The sequence below is a fragment of the Notamacropus eugenii genome, chromosome 4 (genome assembly GCF_028372415.1).
Source record: "Notamacropus eugenii isolate mMacEug1 chromosome 4, mMacEug1.pri_v2, whole genome shotgun sequence".
Lineage (NCBI taxonomy): Eukaryota > Metazoa > Chordata > Mammalia > Diprotodontia > Macropodidae > Notamacropus > Notamacropus eugenii.
The window spans coordinates 168,093,839-168,119,959 of record NC_092875.1 but is presented as its reverse complement, the minus strand read 5'-3'; the positions used below and the strand labels follow the sequence as shown (position 1 = coordinate 168,119,959).

The window sequence follows — 26,121 nt, the reverse complement described above, 5'->3', positions numbered from 1 at the left end:
TTTCATGGGAATTTCCTCTGGATACCATTTTAGACGTGACACTTTTCTATGTTATTTTGGTTGTATCATCAAATTACAACTTCTTGGTTAAGGAGCAGTGGAATAAAAGCAACTATATATATTATTTTTTAAAAAAGGCACAGGAAGACAAACAGTGTAATGAAAAGAAAGTTGCTTTGGAATCAAGAGTACTGGGTTCAAATCCAGCCTCTGACATATACTAGCCATGTGATCTTGGGCAAGTCATTGAATGTTTTATTGCCCTAGGTAACTCAGTTAAGACTATTAGTGACAAAATAGTTTCCTACCTGTAAAGGTAGAGGAAGATTCCTCACTGGGAGTTCCTTACACCATAAAAATCACAATTATGTTTTAAAACAAACAAATGCTATTATAATATGAATTTTACTTCTGTCCCCAATACCAATATAATTAAAAAGTTTTATGGTGTATGTGTGTGTGTGTGTGTGTGTGTGTGTGTGTGTGTGTGTGTGTGTGTGTGTAACATCTAAGTGGTATGCACATAGATGACGACTTGGAGTCAGTAAGATCTAAGTGCATATTTTGCCTTGGATAATTATTATCTGTGTGAATCCAGGCACGTTACTTAACCCCTCTGTCTTTCAGTTGCCTCATCTATAAAGTGGGGATAATGAAAGCCAGGGTTGTTGTTAGGATAAAATGAGATGCCATATGTAAAGTGCTTTTTACATTTTAAGTTCTATATAAATGCTAACTATTTTTAGGAAGAAAAAGAAAGAAACAGGCATTTCTATAGTAGCTACTTATGTGCCAGGTATTGTGCCAGGCACTTTACAGTTATCCTCTCATATGATCCTCACAAGAGCCTTAGGAGGTAGATTCTATTTTCGTATTTATTTTAGAATTAAGCAAACTAGGGTGGAAAGGTTAAATGACTTGGCCAGTCACACAGCTAGTAAATATCTGAAGCCAGATTGGAGCATGAGTCTTTCTGACTCCCAGTGCTCTGTCCACTGATCCACCAGATGCCTACTATTTCAATTAAATTCAACCACTAGCTAATACCAACATTGATTTGTTGTTGTTCAGTCATTTCAGTCCTGTCTGACTCTTTGTGATCCCACTAGGGGTTTTCTTGGCAAAGATACTGGAGTGATTTGCCATTTCCTTCTCCAGCTCATTTTACAGATGAGGAAAACTGAGGCCAACAGGGTTAAATGATTTGCCCTGGATCACACAGCTAGTAAGTGTCTGAGGCCAGATTTGATCTCAGGAAAATGAGTCTTCCTGACTCCAGGTCCAGTACTCTATCCACTGTGCTATCTAGCAGTCCCTAATCTTAAAACTGGTCATGATACATCTGCATTGACAACATGTGTTGCCAGAGCTAATTCAGTGTTTGGGAGGCTCCAAAGAAAAGTTTGGGAGAGAAGAGATATTAGATTGACTACTAAACTGAAGGTCTACAGAGTTGTTGTGCTGACCTCATTGTTATATGCTTGTGAAACATGGACAGTCTACCAGCGCCATGTCAGAAAACTGAATCACTTCCATTTGAACTGTCTTAGGAAGATTTTGAGAATGACTTGGCAGAATAAGGTACCAGACACTGAGGTCCTTGCTCGAACTGAACTGCCAAATATTCAGACTATGCTTCAGGGAGCACTACTCTGATGGGCTGGTCACATTGTTTGAATGCAAAATGTATGCTTACCAAAAAGACTTTTTTATGGAGAACTCGCAGGTTCTCCTGGGGCAGGTGGTCACATGGTGGCCAGAGGAAGCAATACAAGGACACTCTCAAGGTCTCAAGCTCTCTCTCAAGAACTTTGGATTTGACTGTGCAACTGGCACAGGACTGTTGAGCATGGCGTGCCCACATCAGAAAGAGTGCTGTGCTCTTTGAGCGAAGCAGAATTGAGACAGCACAAAGCAAACGCAGGATACGCAACTTTGGGATATCCACCCCAAACATTCACATGAACTATTGGTGCCCAACCTGTGGTAGAGCATTCCAAGTTCATGTTGGTCTGATCAGTCACATTCAGACACACTGAAAATTCACTTTATCATGGTGATGTCATTTTGGTCTTCTTCTAAGACAAAGGACAACAACCAAGCAATCTTAAAACTGGTCATGACACATCTGCATAATATATGTATATATATTATATAAATATATTTCCACAAATATATATCTCTGAATATATATACAAATAAATCTACATGTATATGCACATATATACATGTGTATATATGTGTGTATGTATGTATGTATATATGTATGTGTGTGTGTATCTATCTATACTCCTCTAGGGCTTGCTTTGGTGGTTTGCATACTTTTGAACATGACAACTACTTTTTCCTTAAAGTCATCATTTCTTTTGCTTCCAGATTCATAACTATATTCCAAGTGGTAGAAATTGCTAAAAGTATTATCTCTGGATAAATAGGGTGTTACTGGATGAGTAGGGTTTTATGTTCTTTAAAATATCTAAAATTATACTGCAACATAGAGACAGATGAAGTTGCTCAAATCTACTGATAATAGAAAGAATGTTTAGGTAAACATTCGGAAAAGTTGTTCACATTTGAAAAAAAATTGTGCCTCTATCAAAGATGTAGCTAAATTCTGATGTTGATTTTTGATCAAATTATTCTTGGGCATAATGACCCAATATGTCACGTTAGCCAAAGGTCACACAAACAACTGGACATCATTGGTGTGAGCCACAAACTCAAATAGAATATATGAGCCACTCATGTATGTCTGTGTTTAGAATGTTGTGTAATTTTAGTTCTTTTACCTCAAGAAGGTGGAAAATGCGAGTTCTAAATGATTGATTTTGATGGGAGTTTAAGTGGGTAAGCTCTGACCTCACCAAATCCTGGAGTCCTGGGAATAGTAGGAAATCCTTGGAGTTGGAAAGGATTTCTTTTTTTTTTCTAAGCAAATAGAGAGAAGTGCTACTTTGCATATGTAAAGTCTGTAGCTTCATTGGTGAAACATCAGTGTAGATCACGCAGTTCATAACCCATAAGTTTAGAGAACCTCTTAAGGCTCAGAGAAGTTAGAAACTTTGTCTAGTCACATAGTCAAGTGTCCTAGGTAGGATTTGAACCTAGGACTTCTTGTCTCCAAGTCTGGCATTTTAGCCACCATAACTTACTGTTCTTAATATTTTACATAAGAAGTAATAAAGTGCATTTATTTATTCAACAAGTATTTATTAAGTGCTTCCTATGTGCGAAGTACTATGCTAGGTAGGAGGGATATAATACCACAAAATATTCCCTGGCAACAAGAAGCTTCTGTTTTATTGGGGAAAACAATATTTACACAATTATATAAAGTAAATACAAAATACTATTTCTGAAGGAGGATCAGGCAAAGGCCTTGTGTGGCAGGTGGCAATTGATTTTAGTCTTGGAGGAATCTTAGGATTTTGCAAACAAAGGTAAGGAAGGAGACTGTTCCTGGCGTGGAGGACAGCTTGCACATAAACATGGTAGAGGGAGATGGAATACTATGTCTGAAAAACATCAAGAAATCCAGTATGACTAGAAGGGAGGGTGAGTGAAGGGAATTAATATATAATAATCTTGGGAAAGTTGGCTAAGGTCAGATTGTGAAGAGATTTTCAATGCTAAGTATGTTTGGTTTTGATCACAGAGGCAACAAGACAGAGTTTCTTCAGAAGCAAAGTGGAAGGTCAGACCTGAACTTCAGTAGCATCAGTCTGGCAGCTAGGTAGAGCATGAACTAGAGGTAGGGATATCAAATAGGAGATGGATACTCTGGGGTGATGGTTGTATTTATGGAGATAATGGGATAGACAGAAGAGATATTGTCAAGGAGGACAAATCGCTGTCTTGGCACCCCAAAGAATGTGGTTGGTAAGGGGAGTAAAGAGCCAAAAGACCGCTCCAAGGATATGTACCTGTGTGACTGGAAAGATAGTGGTACACTCCACAGAGACAGGAAAATTAGGATGAAATATCGGTTCTGGAGAAATGATGAGTCTGTTTTGGACACAGTACATTTCAGAGACTTACAGGAAGACATACTGGAAATACCAAGAGGCAGGTGGTAGACTCAAAACAATAGGATTGAGCTGTTTGAATAAATTAATAAGTGATCTATGACTAATCTGTTTTAGTGGTAATAAATGACATTTTTTTAGTACTTTACATATATCAATCCATTTGATCCTTAAACTTTGTGAGATATGCTATAGGTATTATTTCTCTACTTTATAGATGAGAAAACCAAAGCAGTGAGAAGTTGATATGGCTTGCTATTATCGTGCAATTTTTAAGAGATAGAATTTACACCCAGGTTTTCTTGATGCTGGGTCCAACCTAATCTACTCTACTATGTTGCCTTTCTCATAGCATATTCCTGAACTTTTGAGATTAATCTAATAGATTTTCCCTAAATACCTTTTGGCAGATAAACTATTGGTTTGACCCACTGTAACACTTATTGTACTTTTATTTTTACCCAATTAATTTTTATTTTTTTTCTAGCTAGTCATCAGACTTAGGAGTTTAAGATAGAATATATTCTTATAACATGTGCTTATTGCATATGTAGTATGTATTTGGAAAATAGTTAACAGCATATTGGGATAATGACTCATTGTCCTTCTTGGTAATGTGTAAGTACATAATAAATGGTAGCGGATAGTCAAACATGATTCCACAAAAGCAGTTATTTGCTGAAACTTAAGAATCCCCATTCTTTCTCCTCTTGGGGATTCTCCTTCTCTCTCTGTCTCTCTGTCTCTTTCTCTCTCCCCCTTCTCTCCCTCTCTTCTAGTTAGTGTGATAAACTATAATCAGACCTTCATCCTGTGGAAGATGTGAAAGCCCTTTATAAACCTCTGTAGATAAATGCCAAATTCCATTCTATTCCAAAAAAATCATAGAATCAAACAACTCTAGTCTATCTATTTCAATTTCCTCTTCATTCCAAGTAGCTATATGATAGAAAAATCGTATAACTAGTATGTGAATGGGGGAATTAGTTTTCTTTCCAGTCCAGTTGATATAATCACCTAAAGAGGCAGATAACAGAGAGATCTTACTGTGTTGAAAAAAGTGGGAAAATATGTCTAGTCTTCATCTCTTTATGAAGTGCCAAGCAGTTCTCACTGATGGAATTAGAAGGACAGGTGGTCATTGACTGGCAAAAGACTCTTAATGGTCTTTAGAAAGTCAAACATTGCCACCTTGCCTTTACTGGAGGGCACCTAGTGAGGGAAAGAATTCCTCTCTCTTTACTTTTTCCCATTGGCCATGCCTTGCAGAAAAACTACTTGCCCAGTAATAGATACTGAATCTAATAGAAAGTAGAGAAACAGAGAGAGAGTGAGTTAATGGAAGAAGTTGTAAGGAATATGATGACATTTGGCAGCCAATAAGAGAACCAATTGTGAATTAAAGAGAAAATTAGCCCTGAAGATGGGAAATGAACTGCAGAGGGCAGCAGGCTTAGGGAGCCCAGTTGAGTGACCTGCACAACAGAGATGCGATGCTCAGTGGGGAAAGGGGAACAAACATCATGAGGATTCTGTGAAAAGAGAAGGGATGTTAGGGTCATTCAGTACTGAACCCATGAACTGCCTTGGTAGCATATCTCACTTTTAATGTAGTCTAAGTTTATGACAACTCTTTCCGTTGATGCTGCATTTGTGGGAGCATGTACCTTAGATTTATGGAATGGATGTTTTGTAGTTACTGTTTTTACTATTCCATTTTAGTTGATTATTTTGCTTGAATAGTCTACTGTTTGACTATTAAAAGTAAGAATACAAGTGGGGACTTGTGAGTTATATTTTTAGTAATGCAGATCCATGGAGTATCTTATGAACCTGAGAGTAGTTGTTTCATAGGGGATCCAATTGCAACCTGTGAATACCTAATTGGAGGAGGAAGCCCTTGAGGGGCTGCTACACATGGACATACAGATGCACAGACACACACACACACATCTTTATGTATAGCAAAAGAAAAAAAAGGAACTGATTTTAGTAGATTGGGAATTTACACAAATAACTTGATTCTGCTTTAAAATTTCTTAAAGGACTAAAACCAATCAAGCTATTGCAACAGAACAACCAAAGCATGACAGATCTCAAATACTATTTAAAATATTTTGACATGGAAATGGTATCTTTCTAGAAATGTGTTAGATATTTGTGAAAACAGTCATATTAAGCAGTAGACATTTTGGGGGAGTAATAAGAAACTCATTTGAAGCAAAAACCACTGAACATTTAGCACAGTATGACGTGTTCTACAACTGTATAATTATCTATCTCAGCCTGTACATTCAGTTTATTTGTGGTTTGGGACTGGTAGATTGAAGTCTGAAAAGGAGAATGCAAACTCCTTGAGTTCAGGGTTCATGTAATTTTTGTTTTAGTATGTGTTATATGCTCTGCACTTTTTCACAGTGCTTTGAACATAGTCGGTCCTTAATAATTTTTTATTGAATTTAATTTAATTTCCTTTAAAGAAGTCCATACCTGAGATGCACACTTCCAGATTTTCAGGTTCCATGTCCTTTTTAGAGTAACTTGTTGCCAACACTTAATTACTTTGTTCATTTATAATTCAGGGACAAACATTTGATAAAGGCCCCTCTGTATGAATTGGTCTATCAAAATGACACCTTTTTCAGCATACTGAAATGACTTACAGTTTGGCAACTACTGAAGTCAAAGGTGGCACTGTTCATAAAGACTGAATGATATCCACCTCCAATTAGGTATTCACAGGTTGCAATTGGATCCCCTATGAAACAACTACTCTCAGGTTCATAAGATACTCCATGGATCTGCATTACTAAAAATATAACTCACAAGTCCCCACTTGTATTCTTACTTTTAATAGTCAAACAGTAGACTATTCAAGCAAAATAATCAACTAAAATGGAATAGTAAAAACAGTAACTACAAAACATCCATTCCATAAATCTAAGGTACATGCTCCCACAAATGCAGCATCAACGGAAAGAGTTGTCATAAACTTAGACTACATTAAAAGTGAGATATGCTACCAAGGCAGTTCATGGGTTCAGTACTGAATGACCCTAACATCCCTTCTCTTTTCACAGAATCCTCATGATGTTTGTTCCCCTTTCCCCCCCTTTCAAAACTCAAAAACTCTAGTTCCTCTTTGGGAGTACAGCTCTGAGGAACACTTACGGTCCTGGAATTTTCTAATTTAAGCCCAGAAAAGTCCCAAATGCACTGGATTTGAAGTAGTTTAATGAGTCATGTTTGATATCTCTCTACTTGGACTGGAAATTTGGTAAGGGTAGGGATCAAAACTGAGTTGTCAGTTCAAGGAATCTTGTGGTCCTTTGAGGTGGTTATGGTCTTGGAGCTGGCTACCAAGAATTCTTTAGCCTGGACCAGCAATGCAGAGATCATAGCACATGATGAGAATCTCTCATGACTTAGTAACACCGAAAGGTCATGGAAGTTTTATCTAGTGTATAGATTATCCAGCATGTTTACTGCCCATTAATTGGTACATTTGGTTGTTCTGTCATCCTCTGGAAAGTGATATAATTATGAAGTCTTCCATTTTTGGTACAAAAATTCAGAAATGAAAGTTTCTACTTCCAAGGAGATTACATGCAGATGGGGAGACAATAAAACACAATACATGAATATATCTCATATAAATAGTCATATAAAACCTATAAAATAGATACAAAATAACATTGGAGGGGAAAACACCAGGAAGGGCCTCATGTAGCAAGAAACATTTGAGCTGAGGCTTGAAGGAAAACAAAAGATGAAGGTGAGGAAGAGAAAGCATTCCAGGAACGGAAGACAGCCAGTACAGAGGCATGGAGATGGGAGATGTAGCATTGTATTTAAAATTGTAGGTCAGATGGGCCAGTGTATAATGGATAGACTATTAATGTTGGTGTTAGGAAGACCTAGATTTAAGTGAGGGCTTTAGCTGTGTGACCTTGGGCAAGCCACTAATCTCTATCTGTCACCTTCATCTAATTGTGTGGGATGGTTGAGATCTGTTTTGGTGGAGGGTATTTTCATATTGGTGATTAATTACTCATGATCATGCTATAGGTCTTTCATGTATTGCTATTAATAACAACAATTGTATAGCATTTCTGCCTTTTTTAAAAACTTTTTTCTTTTTTAGATACATGATAAAATTGTTAATTAAATATTTATTCCCTGGACTCTTTTGAAAGTAGAACTTTTCACTAAAAGAAATACCCTAATTTACCCTTTATAAGGTCACCATGTAAATGTAAACAATCATGTTTTGCAGGGGTTTACTTAAAAATGAGGTTACTTGAAATTGCTAAAAATTAATTGTTACAATATATAATAGAAAACCCAACAGAGAAGTCTCAATTATCAAAAGACATATAATTTGTATTTTATTTCTCTTACGATTTTTGCTGCTGGTTGGGATTAGGTTAGAGGGAATGAGTCAACATGGAACTGAGGAGAATTTGAAGAATACTGTACATTCTTTTTTTTTGTTCTGGACCCATGATTTTGTCTATGTAATCAGGCAACAAATATTTATTAAATGCCTATTATGTGCTCTCAGGGACTCCCAGTCTAATGGGGGAAGACAATGCACAAACAAGAATATATATGCAAGTTAGAGTCAGGGTAAACTGATGATTATTTTAGAGGGAAGATATTTGGGAGGGTAGAAAAGGCTTCATGCAGTAGGTGGGATTTTAGTTGGGACTTGAAAGAAGCCAGGGAAATCAGTAAGTGAAAATGAGTAACATTCTAGGCATAGAGGATGAGTCAGAAAAAATGCCGGGAATCAGGAGGTGGAATGTCTTGTTTGAGGAGTGGCCAGGAGGCCAGTCGCTGGATCACAGATTAAGTCAGGTCAGTGAGAGCTTCCAGTGAGGGAAGTACCTATGTACTTGTGTAGGCCAGTACTTTCTCTGTAAGATGTAGTCTTAGAGAGTTGCTTAGGGCACTGAGAGGTTAAGTAATTTGCTTACAGTCATTCAGTTATGTATTGTAAGCAGAACTTAGACCTAGGTCTTGTTGCCTTTGAGTTCAGCCCTCTATTCTACTACTACATACTGCTTCATATATGTATATGTATTGGAGTCAGGAAGACCTTCAAATCTAGTCTCAGATACCTACTAGCTATATGACCCTGGGCAGGTCACTTAAACCTCTGTTTGCCTCAGTTTCCTCATCTGTAAAATGAGGATGATTGTAGCACTTATCTCTCAGGGTTATTGTCTGGATCTAGTGAAATGATCATTGTAAAGCACTTAGCACAGTACCTGGCACACAGTAGGCACTATAGAAATGATAGCTATGATGATGATGATGCCTTGTAGACCTTATGGAAATTTAGAAACTCTTAAAGTACAGCCAGTAAACATCTGTTGAACTAACTGAAGTGGCTCCCAAATTTTCACTGTTTCTGAAAGAAGAATGGATTATAGATAACTCACCTTCAGTGTCCTATTTGTTCTAAATACTGGATTAAACCCAAAAATGAAGTAAAGAACATCGAATGGTATTATTGACATGAGATCCAGCTGTTGAAAGAGCACAGTTGACAATTAGGATGTGTTTACACCCCTTCATGTACATGGCTGGATTCAACATTCATTGTGTAGAAAAGTTGATCTGTCACCAAGAATTGTCCATGGGCCTCTATTTGAATGAACTTTCCATAGTAACATTCAGAGTCTTTGGAAAGCCACATTATCACCACAAAAATAAGAACTCTATTATGTTGCATACATACTGTCCACTTTAAATTTATTGAGGATTAACAACCATGAAACTGATCCTTTCTTAGTCACTGAATCCTGTGGGAGATCCCTCCCCCTTCTTCTCTTCCCCTCCCCCCCCAATTATATAGCACAGGCTTGAGTCATCACATATACTGAATTTATAGCATGGCTGCTGATGCTTAAGTACATTCTAATAGTATTTTAAAAGTACCCCTGGGAAGCAGCCTTCTGGCCTGAAAATCAAACCTAGCCTTGGCTTTATTTTAAACCAATGAACATTCATTACCTCCAATGTATTTTTATGTTGCAGCCAAATTTTTGATTACTCTGAGGCTCATTATCTAGCTTGTGGATTATCCAGGCCCTTTGTCCCATTTTCCCATTGTCTATCTTTGGACTGATAATTTACTGCTTTGGGTAGCACATTTAGTAGAGTCCATATTAAGGAAGAAAGAAGAGAGGAAACTCAAGTCAGGCTCCTTTGCAAGACTTCGGCAGCTTTCATAGATGGTCTGAAGGGAGTAGCTGCTGAATAGCTAAGGGATCATTTTGGATTTTTGTTTTGGCCACCATTTTTATGGTACTTTATGGCTATTCAAAGTCTGTTACATACATTATATCACTTATTCATCACAATAGCCCTTCAGGGTAGGCAATAAAATTATGACTATCCTCATTTTAAAGATGAGGAAACATAAGCAGAGATATTAAGTCACTTGGGCAAAATTCCATAACTAGTAAGTAGAAGAAGCAGGAGTCAAAGCTAGGTCTCTGGAATTCCAAATCACTGCTCTTTCCATTATGCTTCTCAGTGTGTCTATCTGTCCTAATTATTTCTCCTTTTCCATGGATAGCTGTAAAGTGATTATACAATACTTGTATACTATCTTGGTGGCAATGCCTTACCTTAGATCTTTCACTCATACCCATTATCAAAGACACCTCCCCACTTACCTTCCCTTTGCTCCCTCTTTTGATTCTCTCCAACCCCAGACCCACTGGGGTGACCTGGAAGCAAGATGTGCCCTTGGGTATATCCTCTTCCTTTTATTTCCTTTGCTCCTTTCTTGATCCCAGTCTCTCCCCACCCCAACCCCATGGGGTGGCTGGGTAGACTACCACAGAGGTGCCTTTGCCTCTTGACTTTCCTTTACTCATCCACTATCAAGTTTACAACAAGGCAGCCAGTGAAAAAGTGGCAGCATTCACATGGTTTGGAGGAGGTGAGATCTACCTTGGTGAGGTGGAGGACCCTGAGTACATCTTTATCATTTACCTTGCCACTGCCTCTTTAGGTGCTCTGAATCTTATTATCTGAGTTGATTCTACACCCTACAGACTCCCAGCACTGTTATCTGACTTACAACTAATGTGTCCTAAGAATTCCTGGGTCTTTCCATCCACCCAGCCATTATACCTTCAGAATATCCAGTTTTTACCATTTGCCATACAGCTGACTTCTCTTACATGCATTGTCTACCCTAAATAGAGTATGAGCTCCTTGAGAAAAGGGATTATTTCTTTTTCTCTTTGTATCTGTGGGACTTAGCACAGTTCTAACCACTTAACAAGTACTTAATAATTTTTTTTCCTTCATTTAAAGTAAGAATGCAGTATGGTTCGATGAAAATAGCATTGGGCTGGGGAGTCAGGAAACCTGGGTTCTAGTCCTATCTCTTACTAACTAGCTGAGTGTCCTTAGGCAAGTCATTGAATCTTTGTGGCTTAAACTCTATTTGGCTCTCTACTCTATAAAACAAGGTCATTGAATTATATGAGATCTCTAAAGTCTTGTACAGCTCTGTCAATGAGTAAATGAAAAAAGTATTCATCAAGTGTTTACTCTGTGTCACTGCACTGTGTTATAGTCCATGGGTACGAGTACAAAAGAAAGATAGCTCTTCTTAAAGAGCTTATGTTCTAAAAGAGTTGGATAATACCTACAGGGGAGTGGTAGCCTAGGAAAGATGATTTGGACTGGGAATAACACAAAGATTAATCCTTATATAACTTTGAGTTAGAGGGTTTGTATGTATTTTCATAGATATCTTAGAAATAGTAAAACTAAATTACAGAACAATTAAGGGTTTTATTCAAGGTCACAGATATGAAAAAGGAGATTAAAACAATTATCTAGAGAATTGCAACTTTGGAATAAAAATTGAACTTTTGGTCTGAATTAACCAGATTATTTGTTATTTATTAACATGAGTTATTGACATAGTAATCATGTAATGTAATCAGACTCCTTATTTTGCCTCTTGATAGCATTTCTTCAGCTATTATCTGTTCCTATAATAATTTTGGGAAGGAGGTGGGGCAGCCTCAGATGCATTTTGAAAATGAGGGGACTGTGATCTGGAACTGTGAATTGAATTATTTGAAGTCACCCTGTAGACCTAGTGGAGGAATCCAGGATCCCTGCCTGAGCCTAAAGTTCTTTCCACTGCCCTGCCAGACACTGGTTTCCCATTTCACTTGACATGTGCAGACTTGGTCATAAGGATTAGTATTTACACATTGCCATGAATGTAAGTTGGCCACAAATATCCTTGAACTTTTTGCTCCTTGTAAAATTACTGATGTTTTGTGTTACAAACTAGATAGGAATATGTTTTAGTAAGTAGAACAATTAAACTAAGTCCTTTCATTCATATTTAGGTTAAAAAATGATTGGGAAAGAGTCTGGGATGAACTTTGTAACATTCATAGAGATTACACATCTCTGATGGAAGGAAGGAAACAAGCATGAATTAAGTGCCTACTGTGTGCCAGGCACTATGCTAAACACTTTACAAATATGATCTCATTTGATCCTCACAACAACCCTATGAGGTAGGTAGTGGATATGACAGGTTTCTACTAGGAAGTAGAAACTAAATAAATTATAAAGAGATTTCAATCAATGTCAATTAACTAATAAGGATAACAAGGATTCTAAGTCCTGTTTTCAAAGGGTCATAGACTTAGAGCTGGAAAGGATCACAGAGCTCATGTGGTCCAATTTCTTTATTTTACAGATATGGAAACTGAGGCTCAGAGAAATTAAGTTACTGGCCCAAGGTTATGCAAGTAGTAAGTAAGGTCACTGGGATTTGAACCCAGGTGCTGAGAATTCAGCTTTACTAGTCTTTCCACTGAACCACATGCTTAAAACTTTTTTTTTTTTTTTGGAGGCATGGTGGGAAGAATCATGTTATTTGTTTCTTCTTTTTCATGCAACTTGGGTAAAAAAAAATCCCCAAAAGAAGCTGGGAGTAGAAACTAAATTTATCTGACTTTTATACTCACGTGCTGTGGAGTTAGGCAAAGTATACTGCATAGTACGCACTTGATAAATGCTTAAAACTTTCATTTTTGATGCTTCATTTAAATATAGGCATGAAATAACTTTGTTTAATATATTTTAACCCATGTAATAAAATAGGGTGCAATTGGTAAGGAGCAAACATTTTACATCTACTTGTGGCCAATCTATTTTCAGCTACAGGATGCATTTCATAAAAGGGTAGAATTAATTCTAAGAGAGAAGGGCTTTGTTTTAAAAAACTGAACATGAAAAGACTGCTTGGATTTTTAAAGACTGTGAAGGATACCAACCTTAAATTTTGTAGAAGTCCGGTAGTGCTCTTTCATCTCCTTTGGTTCTATCTAAAATATACATGTAAATGCAATATTAAGAACATAGGAGTTCATATTTCAAACTATATAACCCCAAATGATTAATATGAATACTGGACTCTATTTGCTTCTCTGCTTTCTTGGCCTGCCTTTTTCTGGATGGGAACTGTTTCCTAGCTCGCATTTGTCCTGGTGGACTGAAAGAGTAAATGCAACTTCAAGAGGAGAAAGTAGAGCCCCTCCTTCCAGTGATTTCCTGGACTCTAAGGTGCTTGGGCTTGTGTCTCTGTCTGCTGTGGTAAGATCAACAGCCTTCCTCTGTGCTAGTTTTAGTCTGTTTTCTGAATACTGCAGGGAAGTCAAGAAGTGCTAAGTCCTCTTCAGCTCTGCCCTCTTTGCAGACTTTTACATTTAGTTGTATACCCAACCTGGTTGAGATCCCCAGAGTGGTTCCAAGCATTTGAAGGATAATTTGCATTTATTATGTAGCACCCTGTAGGTTACAAAGCCCTTCGATTTTCCCAACCATTCTGTGAAGCAGGCAGTGCAAGTCATCATCTCTACTTTATAAATGGGGAAACTGAGGATGAGTTAAGTGACTTGCCCAAAGTCATTCAGCAACTAGTTTCATAGCTAAGGTCTGAACTCAGATCTACTGACTCCCTAGTAATCTAAAGGTGGACGTAGGTCAGATTTGTAATTTGATTTAGAAATTACAGATGCAAATCTGCTGGTGGTTCCCAGTACCTTCCTTTAATTTAAAATGGTTGGGAAGAGGACTTGATATACTTTTTATCTTTGTATCTACCGCTCCTAGCATAGCACTATTCATTCAGCTGCTTAGTATTTATTGAGCTGAACTATATGCACAAAAATACAGATCGCAGTCACTGAAACTGGTAGACTACACTACAAATGAGAAAATTAATTTCCAAGAGCATAAACCATTTCTACTTTGGGAAATTTATTACTATTATTTCATAACGCTATCATACGGTTATACTATGTATCTAAACATATCTATATATTTATATAAATGCAAACATAAACATATAGATTTGAAAGTAAGTAGATTAATTTTACACCATACAAATATTAGGAACGTTACATTACACCCATTTTAAAGTAGCAGACTTCATAGTTTTTCCCTTAGAACATTTAGCTCCATAGCCTTTATCCAATCCCCAAATTTCATTGAAATCTGTCAAAATGTTATACTTTTGACTGAGCCACAGATTAAACTTAGAGTGTATCTTTGTGCCCCTCAGTAGTGTACCAAATCTGAGCAAAATCAGTTATCCCCACGGAAAGCAGACATATGGGAAGTGCTGAGCAGGGTAGAAGTTAAAACAAAGAGCTCACATTCTGGGTCAGTAACAGCACATTCAGCAAATTGTTTCCTTGACTTTGATTCACAGTGTTGTCTATGGCCACAAGACTGGATGTATGGGTAAATTCAGTGGAAAATATCCCTTGTGAAATTTTGTGTTATACTATTTGAGACCAAAATTCAGTATCATTATGAATGACATATGAACTGCCAAAAATAGGTACTTAAAAAAATTTTAAGAACATCATTCGGTACCACCACTTACTAACCATATGAACCTAACCAAATCACTTAACTTTTTTGAGCCTTAGTTGTTTTTTCAATCTGTAAAATGGAGGCACCATCTACCTTGGGAGAAGGTTGTGAGGAAAGCCCTTGTAAGTCATTAAGAATAGTAGAAATTGCAATTATTGGCTGTGCAACTCCTGGCAAGTCATTGACCCTTTCAATGCCCCAGCTCTCTAAGTCTATTTTTTGTAGAGCAGTTTCCAGTCTGCATTGGCATAGGGTATTTTCTTCCTGGGAGGTCAATGAAATAATAGATCCTGACCAATTTCCTCCCTTTCTTTCAAATAAATAAATAATATGTTAATAGCTGGAAATATAATAATCAAGTTTAGTACTTGTGTAGCAATCTAAATAAAGGGACTCCTTGATCCAACAATAAATAGCTACTCACATCTATATATAACCCATATTTGTATAGTACTTTATATTTCCAAAGCTCTTTACCTATATAACCTTTTTGAATATTCATATTAACCTATAATGTAGGTAATGTAAGTATTCTCTTCTCCATTTTCCAGAGTAGGAAAGTGGAAGGAACTGAAAGAAAACTCTTCTATCCTACTGTCATCACCATCAAGGTATTAGGAAATTAAGGTTTCCTTGGAAGCATTTTTATGACAGGAACTAATCTAGTACTTAGCATTTTATGCATCTTTCCCAAGAACAGTCTAGGTCAGTTGTCTACATCCACATTAATTTCAACCCTTTTTATGTAGTTCATTAGGTCAAAGATTCTTTAATAGTGATGTCCTAGACTTAAGTCACTTTCATTTCTGTTTGCCTCAATTTCTTCTTCTGTTAAAATAGAGATCATAATAGTATCTACTTCCCAGGGTTGTTGTGAGGATTAAATGAGGTAACTGTAAAGGGCTTAGCACAGTTCCTGCCATAAAATAAGTTCTATATAAATGTTAACTAACATTATTTTGTTGTTGGTAGTTTTCTCTGACTTTAAGAAGGAAAAAACTCTTCTGATAAATGTTTGGAAAATCTTGCATCTTATACACCTTGCCAGTTTGGTGGCATGTAACTCTGAGCCTTGGGACTACACGAGGGTCTAAATGTAGATAGACGTTCAGGTTGTACCTTAGTCCTAAAAGGTTTTCTTATTAGAATACTAGCAATATTCCTAGCGGTCAAGAACAAAATCCAAGCTTTGCAACTTACTTCTTCTGGGATCTTGGGCAAGTTATTTAATCACTTAGGACAGACGTTGTTAACCCTTTCTGTGCTGTGCTCCCCTTTGGTTCATATATAGCTTGGTGAAACCTAGGGAATCTCTTTTCAGTTGTTTTTAAATGCATAAAATAAAACATAGGATTACAAAGAAAATCAAGGATCCTGAACTATGGTTATGAATTTTTTAAAAAAGTTTGTAGACTTCAGGTTAAGAACCCTTGTTTTAGGGTCTCAGTTTTTTCCTCTGTAATAGGAATGGATTGAAATATATGACTTATGAAATCCAGTCCATGTCTAACCCCTATGATCTTGTTTGCCTTTGAACTATTTTAAGTGAAAGAAAGTATTATGTGTCTTGTGACACAAAGCAAGTAGTTTTTACCATGTATTAGTAATCCATGATGATGCATTTTAAACAAATCCTGCAGAGTGTGTTTTTGTAGGTTATTTTTCTTGGCTCTAACTCTCCATTGTGTGCAAAGGCCTCTTAGAAAATTGAAAATAAAAGCCTTTCCTTACTGGTTTTGTCATTTTCCATTTGTCAGACATTGATTTCCCCCCCTTGTGTATCTAATGGAGGTTGAAATTAGCATTCTTTTTTGTTTGTTTTTGTTGATTCCTTATTTGTACACTCTCATCATCATTCTTCAAGCTGTCAGTGAGCTCTGGGGATATCAGTGGTGAGTTAACTAATGCTCTGGAGCCAGCAGAAGGAACACATTGAATAGATTCTACCTCATTGTTGACTTGTTATGCCATGCTGCCTGTTGTTGAGTTAATATGATCCTAATATTATAAGATTTCAAAGTCTTGCCCCACCTCAATTCATGTGAAAGTCCTTTTACGCGGTATTGGATTCAGAGAGGCTAGAATACCATTAACAGGTGCTCTTTACCTTTTGGCAAATGCTTCATAAACAAATAGAATGCTCACCTACCAAGGAAGATTATCTGGATAATAAAATAAAAATAATAATAAAAATAGATCATTCCATGATCTAAGTTAGGGATGTGCAAAGTATAGCCAGGGGACCAAATTCTGCTCTGGGGCCAAATCTTGCTGCAGTTTGTTTTTGTATATTAAATTAAGAAAATACAATTATGCCTCATACCCTGTTGATCTGGAAAATCCCTGTGAAAGTTTTTGTCCCTCCCTTCATACCAGAGAAAAAGTCTGAATTTTTTTCTTTTTCTTTTATGGGATGTTTATAACGCCTTATTGTAAAATTTGGGTTAAGTACTTGGTCATAGACTTTGTGTTATCTGCTGGCCTTTATATGTCATCTGCAGCTTTCATAAAACTCCCCCTCTAAAAATTTCCATTTAATTTCTTATGCTGTCCTGCAACAGATTGAAACCACGATGGCGAAAGCTGCGATGTAGAAGGGACAGCTGTAGTTTTTACATTCTAAATAAAGTTTTATTGTATCGGTATACAAAAATAGGCAGGGCCAGATTAGGACGTCAGGCTATAGCTTGTCAACTCATTGACCCAATGTACGAGAATTTTCCGACCATTTTCCACTTACTATTTTGTCTCCTCCTTTTAAAAATTCCAGTCTGGGCTGGACTATCAGCATGTCACTCAGGTATATGATATCACAAATTATGTCAATGACTAGCCAGTATATCATGTTGTTTGGTGTTTGATAGGGAAAAGTTAGGCGTATTGGAATAAACCAGCAGTTCCAGTTATAGGCAATAGTAATTAACAAGAGCCAGAAGACATAGGAGACATCTAGGAAAAACAAAACAAAATGAATAATTGACATAAAATAAACATCATCATCATTATTATTATTTTTGGTTTGGAATAAGAGGGGATTTCCATCCCAGAAACACAAGTTAATTGATATTGTAAATATATTTTAGCTTTTTAGCTCAATTCTTCATGTATATCTTATATATACTTAATATATAATTTAATATATTCATTCTATACATATATATGCGTATATAATATAGAGAGCTTTTTGAAAAAGAGACTTCACAAAATAGCCTTATTTTCCCTTCAAATATGAGAGCTTTCCCTTCTATTTCCTACTATCTCTTCTCAAGTGGCTATTTACCATGGCAAGACCAAGGAAAATCCAGGAGAGGACCATGGAGAAGCCATTAATTGACATGACTTCATTCATTTCCTTGTTTGGTCACTAGATTGCAGGTCAGCTCTAAGCAGGTGGGAAGGGTATAGACTATCTGAAGGGGAGGAGACCAATCCTGGGGAAGGGGCAGTCCATTAGTGGTCCCTGTATCTCCTCAACTTATTGACTTCTCAGGTTAAAGAAGAAAAAAAATAATGATTCATTTTTAAGGAATCACTGGCAATGTTAATCCAATAAAGAAGTGGCATAATATAGGTGAAAGAGTAACAGATTTGTTGCCAGAAGATTTGAGTCTTGCTACTATTGTTATTACTTTTTACCTGCGTGACCTTGGGTCTAATTTTCCTTAGCTGTCAAATGAGGAGATTGGACAAAATAATCTTTAAGAGGATTTTTCTAATTTTTGTTTTTGAGAGAGAGAAATCCTAACTAGAGATTTATTTGGTTAGGAGAATTCCCATATAGTCACTCCTTAGAACCTTAACTATATTCTTAAGAGAGTTACCTGGGGGGTATTATATATTTAAGTGACTTTCCCATAGTCACTCTGCTATTGTGTCAGAGTGAACTTGAATCCAGACCCTTTTGACTGCATTTTACCATACTAGCCCTATAATGAGATCATAGGATCATAGATTTAAAGTTGAAAGATTGCTTATCAGTCAGTTAGTCCAATCCCTTCTATTTGAAGCAATTAAGGTGACTGCACCTAGATTACTTCTTGCAAGCCATTATGAGTACATACAGGTTCTCTCAGGAGTCCATGAGGAGGATAAACAATCCTTTACTTTATATGAAGTTTAAATGTTGTTGTCTGTCCTTTGTTCTTAAAGAGGACCAATGACACCTGGAAGGAAGGAAGAAAGGAGCACCATTGCCCAACTGGAACTGGTCAGTTGGGTCCCCAGTGGGGCAGCAACTACCTCTTACAAATTGTTGTTTGTGCTTTGTTCTTGAATAGAACCAATGACATCAGGGAGGTGATGTCTGGATTTGTAAGTGAATTGGAATTAAGGGAGACAGGGCTGTGCAAAGTCACCAGCCTCACTCTCTCTTCCGGAGTCATCTGGGTCCAGTGGCAAGACATAAATCAGGATGACTGGAAATGGTCAAAATGGCCTCTTTTTCCTACTCAGATAACAAAAATCAATCTGGGAGGATAAGACCCTTGGGATTTCTGGCCAGAACAGAAGCAATTGCTATTTACACTCACTCTGAGCCATCAAAACCCAAATAATGATCAACAGAGACTTGGGCTGGGACTTATTATTGGCCAGTCAGTGAGAGCCTGAGTGATTTGGGTTTAAGGCAGTCAAGTAGCTCCATGTGAATCCAAATGAGCTTTATCAAAGCCTGGTTTAACAGAGCTTTATTTCAAGAAATTTATGTTCCTTTGGGCATGTAAGTGTATGTAAGTATGTAACTCCCTGTGTTGAAGGAGGAAGGGAAAAAGGGAAGGAAGGAGAGAGGGAAGGAAGGAAAGAAGGAAGGACGGACATTTAAATGTTGCTTCCTAGAGAAAGGTAAACTCTTGGGTTAGGACAGGTCAAAAACAAAAAGTCCTCAGTGCACCGTGCTGTATCTTGGCCTCTTAATGAGGAATTTCCTGATTCCATTCCAAGCCAAAACTACTGTTTCCTCCCCCCAAATTATATTATATATCCTTTATATAGGTTTCAGATATATTTATATGTGCACACATTGTTTTCTTTGGCAGTCCATACACAATTATTAAGCACCTACTATGTGCTGAGGCTAGAAGTACAAAGAAAGGTAAAAGACAACCCTTGTTCTTGAGGAGCTCACAGTCTAGTGATAGCATGTAAGCTCTGTGAAGGCAAAGACTGTTGCATTTTTGTCTTTGCAACCTCAGTGCCTAATGTAGCGCCTGGCACCTAGTATATGCTTGCTAAGAGATTAATTACGAACAGTCAGCCTTCAATGTGGGTGCCACCTATTTACCTGTTTGTGAATCTATACTGTTCGGTAATTTCATCTTCTTCAGATACTCCTTCAGTGGGACCTTCCTGAATTTGCAACACAGCATGTCACAGTAGTGTTCCTCTTCTCCCTGGGCCTCATCTTCTGGGTGAGGAGGAGGAACTACAGGGGCAGCTTAATGTGCCATGAAAGAAGAAAAACTTTCTTAAGGGTTAGATGTGATTAATCTCTCCCTTCTCCAATCCTCCCCATGGCTGGGCAATTAATATTCCTAAAGCACAGATCTAGCAGCGACACCCCTTACTCACCATCACCAATCACAAAAGGCTCCCTATTGGCTCTAGGATAAAACACAAACTTCTCAGGGCACTTGAAATCTTTCACTATCTGGCTTCCACCTACCTTCCTAGCAGTCTTTCTTTATTTTTAAAATTTTTATTTATTTAATTTATAGAATCAAACAAGCATTTCTATAACCTAGTATAATATATATTAGCATATACATATTAGTATATAATATAATTTATAGTGCATATATTAGTATAATACATATAATGTAATATACTATAACTTAGTATAACTAAAAAGATGATTGCACTTGAAACTGCAAATCAATTATATATAACTTGCTATTCCTTATATATAATATTTATCATCTAAATTTTCTTTTTTTTTTCTTCCCTCCCCTCTCTACCTCTCTAGAGATCAGATACCAATATGTATCTGTTTAATACATACTTCTGTTTATCAGTTCTTTCTTTGGATGCAGATAGCATCTTCCTTCATATGTGCTTTGTAGTTAATTTCAGCATTTATAAGAGTTAGTCAACGTTGTTCACACCTCTTCACACATACTCTGTTCTAGTCAAACTGTTCTGTTAACTGTTTCCTGTATATGACATTCAAGCTTCCACCTCTCTGCCTTTGAAATTAGGTATTCACTCTTTTTGGGAATGTGGTTCCTTCTTAATGACTCAGTGTAGAATCTTTAGCTTCCTTCAAAGAATAGTTCAAAGGCTGTCTTTTATACAAGGCATTTCCTGATCTCCTAGTGATTGACACTATCTCATTTTGAATTAATTTATATTAGTTTGCATATCTTTGCATTTGATTGTATTCCTGCTCTCTCCCTTCTCTCCCCCCGCCTCCCCGATGGAATATAATCTCTTGAGGAAAGGGACTTTTATTTTTGTCTTTGTATAATCAATATTGTTAAATAGAATTGGATCAAACATGTATTGATTATGATTATAAGACTTCAACTCTATCAATATTTATTGAGGACATACTACATGCCTAGTACTATGCCAAGAACTGAGGGTGAAGGTAGGTGGAAAGGGTGAAGAATACTTAGAGATAGAATTTCTACTCTTAGGGATCATAGATTGTAATTATGGCTTTTCTCTGGTACATTTCTTAAAGTATATTTGACCTAAATTTTCCTTTGCATTCTATTTTGATGAAAAATGCTTACCAGCTTTGGGACTGGCTTCAGGGGAAGACAAATCATCCTCTTCCAACTTTTTCTTATAGTGGGCTGTCCTTTGCTGCATCCTTTTAGCAAAATCCTGGAGCTGAGTTTCAACATACTTACTTACAATGGGGTTCTGATGTGACCTGTTTTCTGTACTAATTAAGCAAAAGAGAAAAAGCATTGAGGGATGGGCCAGTGAAAGAGTATACCTGGAGAAAAATGCATATTCTCTTCAACAGACTGTAATTTTCTTTAAATATTCCAGGATCTTCTTAATTTGCCCTCACCATTATTGAAAAGACCTGTTCTAATGGCAAATCTGCCTGAAACGCTGCTGGACTAGTATACATCTGCCATTAAGAAATTGACATCTTGAAGTGAATAACAATTAGGTTAGAACTGTGGAATTTTAGAACTGGTAGGAATCTTAGATTTCACCATATCCAGACTCTTCCTTTTGCAGGCAAGGAAATTGAAACCTAGAGAGGTTAAGTGACCTGTTACGTAGTACATACCATGTCTCAGGGTGTGATAGTTGAGACTAGAACCCAGGTCTTCTGACTGCCATCCAGTACTCTTTTCCCTGCAGTGCCCTGCATTCTTTATGTCCTAAGGTGGCAATACTCCTGTACAAAGCGTCATCTAATTGTGTTATGAGTTATATAAATTATAGTCAGTGTTTTTTCTTAGACTTTCCTCTGGAAAGAGGTATACTTTAACAATGGGCTAATTAGTGTAGGGTTTTTCCAAAAAGCATAATTTTGTAAAGAATGAAAGTTTCATGATTAATTATCTCTGTGTCTCACTCAGAACCTCCCATAAATTTGTGTGTGCTTTGCACATAGTAGATGCTTAATAAGACATGGATGAATGAATGAGTGAATGAAAGATCTTTCTCCCTTCCTTCCTTCCTTCTTTCCTTCCTTCCTTCCTTCCTTCCTTCCTTCCTTCCTTCCTTCCTTCCTTCCTTCCTTCCTTCCTTCCTTCCTTCCTTCCTTCCTTCCTTCCTTCCTTCCTTTCTTTCTTCCTTTCTTTGTTACTTGCCCTTTTGGAGCTTACAGTATAGTAGTAGAATATTTCCCTGCTACCTATGGGACAGGAGAAGTATAACACAGAGTCAGTCAGTCAACCAGCATTTATTAAGTACCACTAGCACTGTGAGAAGCTTAAGTATGCAAAATAAAGGCAAAAAAACAGTCCTTGCTCTCAAGAAGCTCACAGTCTGATGGGAGAGACAACATGCAAAAGCTATGTATAAAATGAGATGGATACAAGTTAAATTGTGGATTGTCTCACTGGAAGATAACATGGTTAGGGAAGACTGGGAAAGGCTTCATGCAGAAGGTGGGACTTCAGCTAAGACCTGTAGGAAGCCAGGGAAGCTAGAAGATAGAGATGAGAGGTATGAGGGCCCTGGCATGCAGAGGAGGGCCTGCTGTACAGGTTCTTAGATATGCTTTTCTAAAAGGAAGGAAACTTTTGAGGGGTCAACAATTACTTTAATCAAGCACATATGTCATTCACTTAGTTCAGGGGAAAAAGTCAGCACCCTGAACTTCAGAGAAATACAAACAGAGAAATAAAGATCAACCAATAGACAGAGCTTCCAACTGTCTGACCATAAGCAATACATATATCACAGATGAACAGACAGATCCAACTGTCTGACTATACTTACATAGTTACCAGAGAGAGAAGCACCAACATTTGGGTTTTCAAAGCTAGGGGACTCCTTAACAGCCGTCCAGAGTCTCATCTGGCCAAACAAACACTTCCAGTGAGTAAGCCCCAAAACAAAACCTCATCTCTGAGTATTTATGCACTTTTCAGAGTCAGAGGGCATCACAACCCTTGAGAACCAGTGCCTCATTAGAAATTAAGAAAAAGGTGAGAGCCTCTCCTAATCAAACTTCCCTTAATGGTCAGGCCCATCAATGGATGGGGAAGATCTTTAACTCTCATTAGCATTACAGAGGGAAAACCAGCGAAACATTCAGAGTGGGGAGATGAGTGTCTTGAGCAAGGAACAACAAGGCCAGTGCCTGTGGGATTCCCAGAGTATCTGGAATGGATGCAAGAAGGGGTCAGACGATGTAAAGCTTTGAAAACCAAATAGGAGATTTTATATTTTATCCTATAGGTCACAGGGGGTCAGGTAATACAAAATAACATATGTTAATTACAAAACAGAGTCTGTTCAAGCAAATTATTGTGTAAGTCTGGATAGGTAAAGATTGTTGCCTACTAGGGAAATCAAAGAAGACATTATGGAGAAGGTGAAAGATGAGTTAAACTTTAAAGGATGGTTATGAACTCTATAGGTAGAGAGGAAAAGGAGGGCATTTTAAGTCTAGGGAGCAATATGAGTAGATGTGCCCAAATGAGAAAGTACAGATGTGTTCAGTGTATGGCAAGTACCCAATTAGTTATGGTCTTAAGGAGTATGGAAAGGAGAACAAAGAGATAAAAATGTAGTAGAATGACCCTGGATTGTGGAAGGACTTGAATGTCAGGCAAAGAAGTGGGAACTTTCCCTGAATGGCAGTAAGAAACTAAGGAAAAGTTTTGAGCAGAGACATGACATGATCAGATCAATATATAAAAAGGATGAGTTTGGCAGCTGTGTGAAGGATGAATTAAAGGAGAAAGAGTAAAAAACAGGATAATGTAAGTCCAGTCACAATGGCATACCTGAGAACTGTGCTGTGGATAATTTTAAGGGTCTAATCATATAGTACAATAAACTCTCTATTTATTCAACAATAAATTAAACATTGTTCAGCACTTGGTATGTCATATGGCACATAGCATATATCATTGCATCTCTAAAGTCAGGGGGTTCCTGGCTAGGGTCTTCCCTAGTACTATACCACACCATCCACCTCTAGGTTACTATAAGAACAATCTCCTTTATCAATACACAGTGTCCAAGTAAAGTCCTCTCACTTAATTGGCTAAAACTCAACCCAGAAAAACAGCCAAAAAATCTTACTTGGCTTGTCATTACAGATGATCTAGCAGCGTTTGTATTAGGATTGAGATTATCATGAAATACAGGCCATACCAAGGATGGTCTCATCTCTTATTTTTTCTTTTGGACAGGATTACTAGGCTAATAAATTAGGGCAAGGTTGTAGATATAGTTTAATCAGCTAAGCATTTGACAAGTTTTTTTTTTTTTATCAGTCTTGTGGAAGACATAGATGAGGGTAAATAGAGTACAATTAGATGGATTTGTAATTTAAGGAATAAGCAGAACTAATCAGTAGTCATAAATGGGCCATTGTTTCTAAGTTTTTAATGAAAGGGATTGACTGCAAATAAAATTCCTATCAGCTTTAGAAAAGACTATTTTGTCTATGAGGGGACACTCAAATGCGTGTGTATGTATGTGACAGAGGCGGGGGGGGGGGGAGAGAGAGAGAGAGAGAGAGAGAGAGAGAGAGAGAATGAAAGAGAATGAATCTCTCCTTGTGACCTGGCAGAATCTCTTTTATTTATTTTCTTATACTTTCAGTATATAGTAGATCAAAATCAAAAACCATTTTAAAAGAGACATACTCTTATTGTTACAGTTTTTTTTAAAAGCCAATCTTTGGGATGAAGGAGCTCTTCAGTGGAGTGTCCCATGGATCTATGTTTGGCCCTTGGCAATAGCATTTTTATCAATAACTTGGCAAAAGTCAAAGATAGTATATTTGTCAAATCTGTAGGAATCAAGATGGTGGATTAGGGGCAGTCTCCCAGCTGAACTCTCCCAACATTACTCTCCAAACACTTTTAAAATAATTCCTCAAATCAAGTTTTGGAGCAGTAGAGCCAATAAAAGCTTGGGAAAATACAATATTCTGGGCTAAGAAAACTTAAGAGGTTGATTGGAGATGTCTTTGATATAGTGATGGAGGCCTATCTGGAGCCACTTCTCTCTGGAGTCCAGCAGCTACTTTGGGAACTCTCAGCATAGAGGCAGGAAGATGATCAGACAACTGGTCAGAAAGAGATTATGGAATCTTTTACTGATACCTGGGCACAGCTGGCACTGATTGGCAACTCTATTGACCATAAACAGTTTTGTGTCACAGGTTCAGGGAGGAGAGGAGTGCTGGTCACAAGGGAGCAGGGGCCAGGGAAGTTCCAAATGCTAGTGCTTGTGGTTTCAGGGCCACAAGCCCAAGACCCTTCCTGGATAAAGATCAGAATGCAGACCAGGAGAACAGTGATCATACCTCTCTCAGGATCACACCACCTTGGAAGCACCAAAAACTTTCAGACCTCCAGAATTAGCTCTGAAAACAGCAACATAAAAAAGCCTGAAGTTTAGGCTAGGGCCTTCCCAACTCCATGTGAGCAAAGCCCAATTTTAACATAAAATTCAAAGTAAAAAAAATTAGGCTGGAAATTGAGCAAATAGAAAGAAACAATTC

General features: G+C 37.4%; 1 protein-coding gene across 1 annotated transcript in view; it reads right to left on the bottom strand.

Moving 5' to 3' along the window:
* Positions 1-26,121, bottom strand: part of CNGB3 (cyclic nucleotide gated channel subunit beta 3) — a 187,004-nt gene that overhangs the window by 70,112 nt on the left and 90,771 nt on the right. Inside the window, exons 4-8 of the mRNA XM_072603628.1 lie at positions 21,698-21,852; positions 20,245-20,397; positions 17,707-17,915; positions 13,361-13,411; positions 9,473-9,559 (exon numbers count right to left, since the gene is read on the bottom strand). Coding sequence (XP_072459729.1) covers positions 9,473-9,559; positions 13,361-13,411; positions 17,707-17,915; positions 20,245-20,397; positions 21,698-21,852 — 655 coding nt within the window. The remainder of the gene's footprint in view (positions 1-9,472; positions 9,560-13,360; positions 13,412-17,706; positions 17,916-20,244; positions 20,398-21,697; positions 21,853-26,121) is intronic.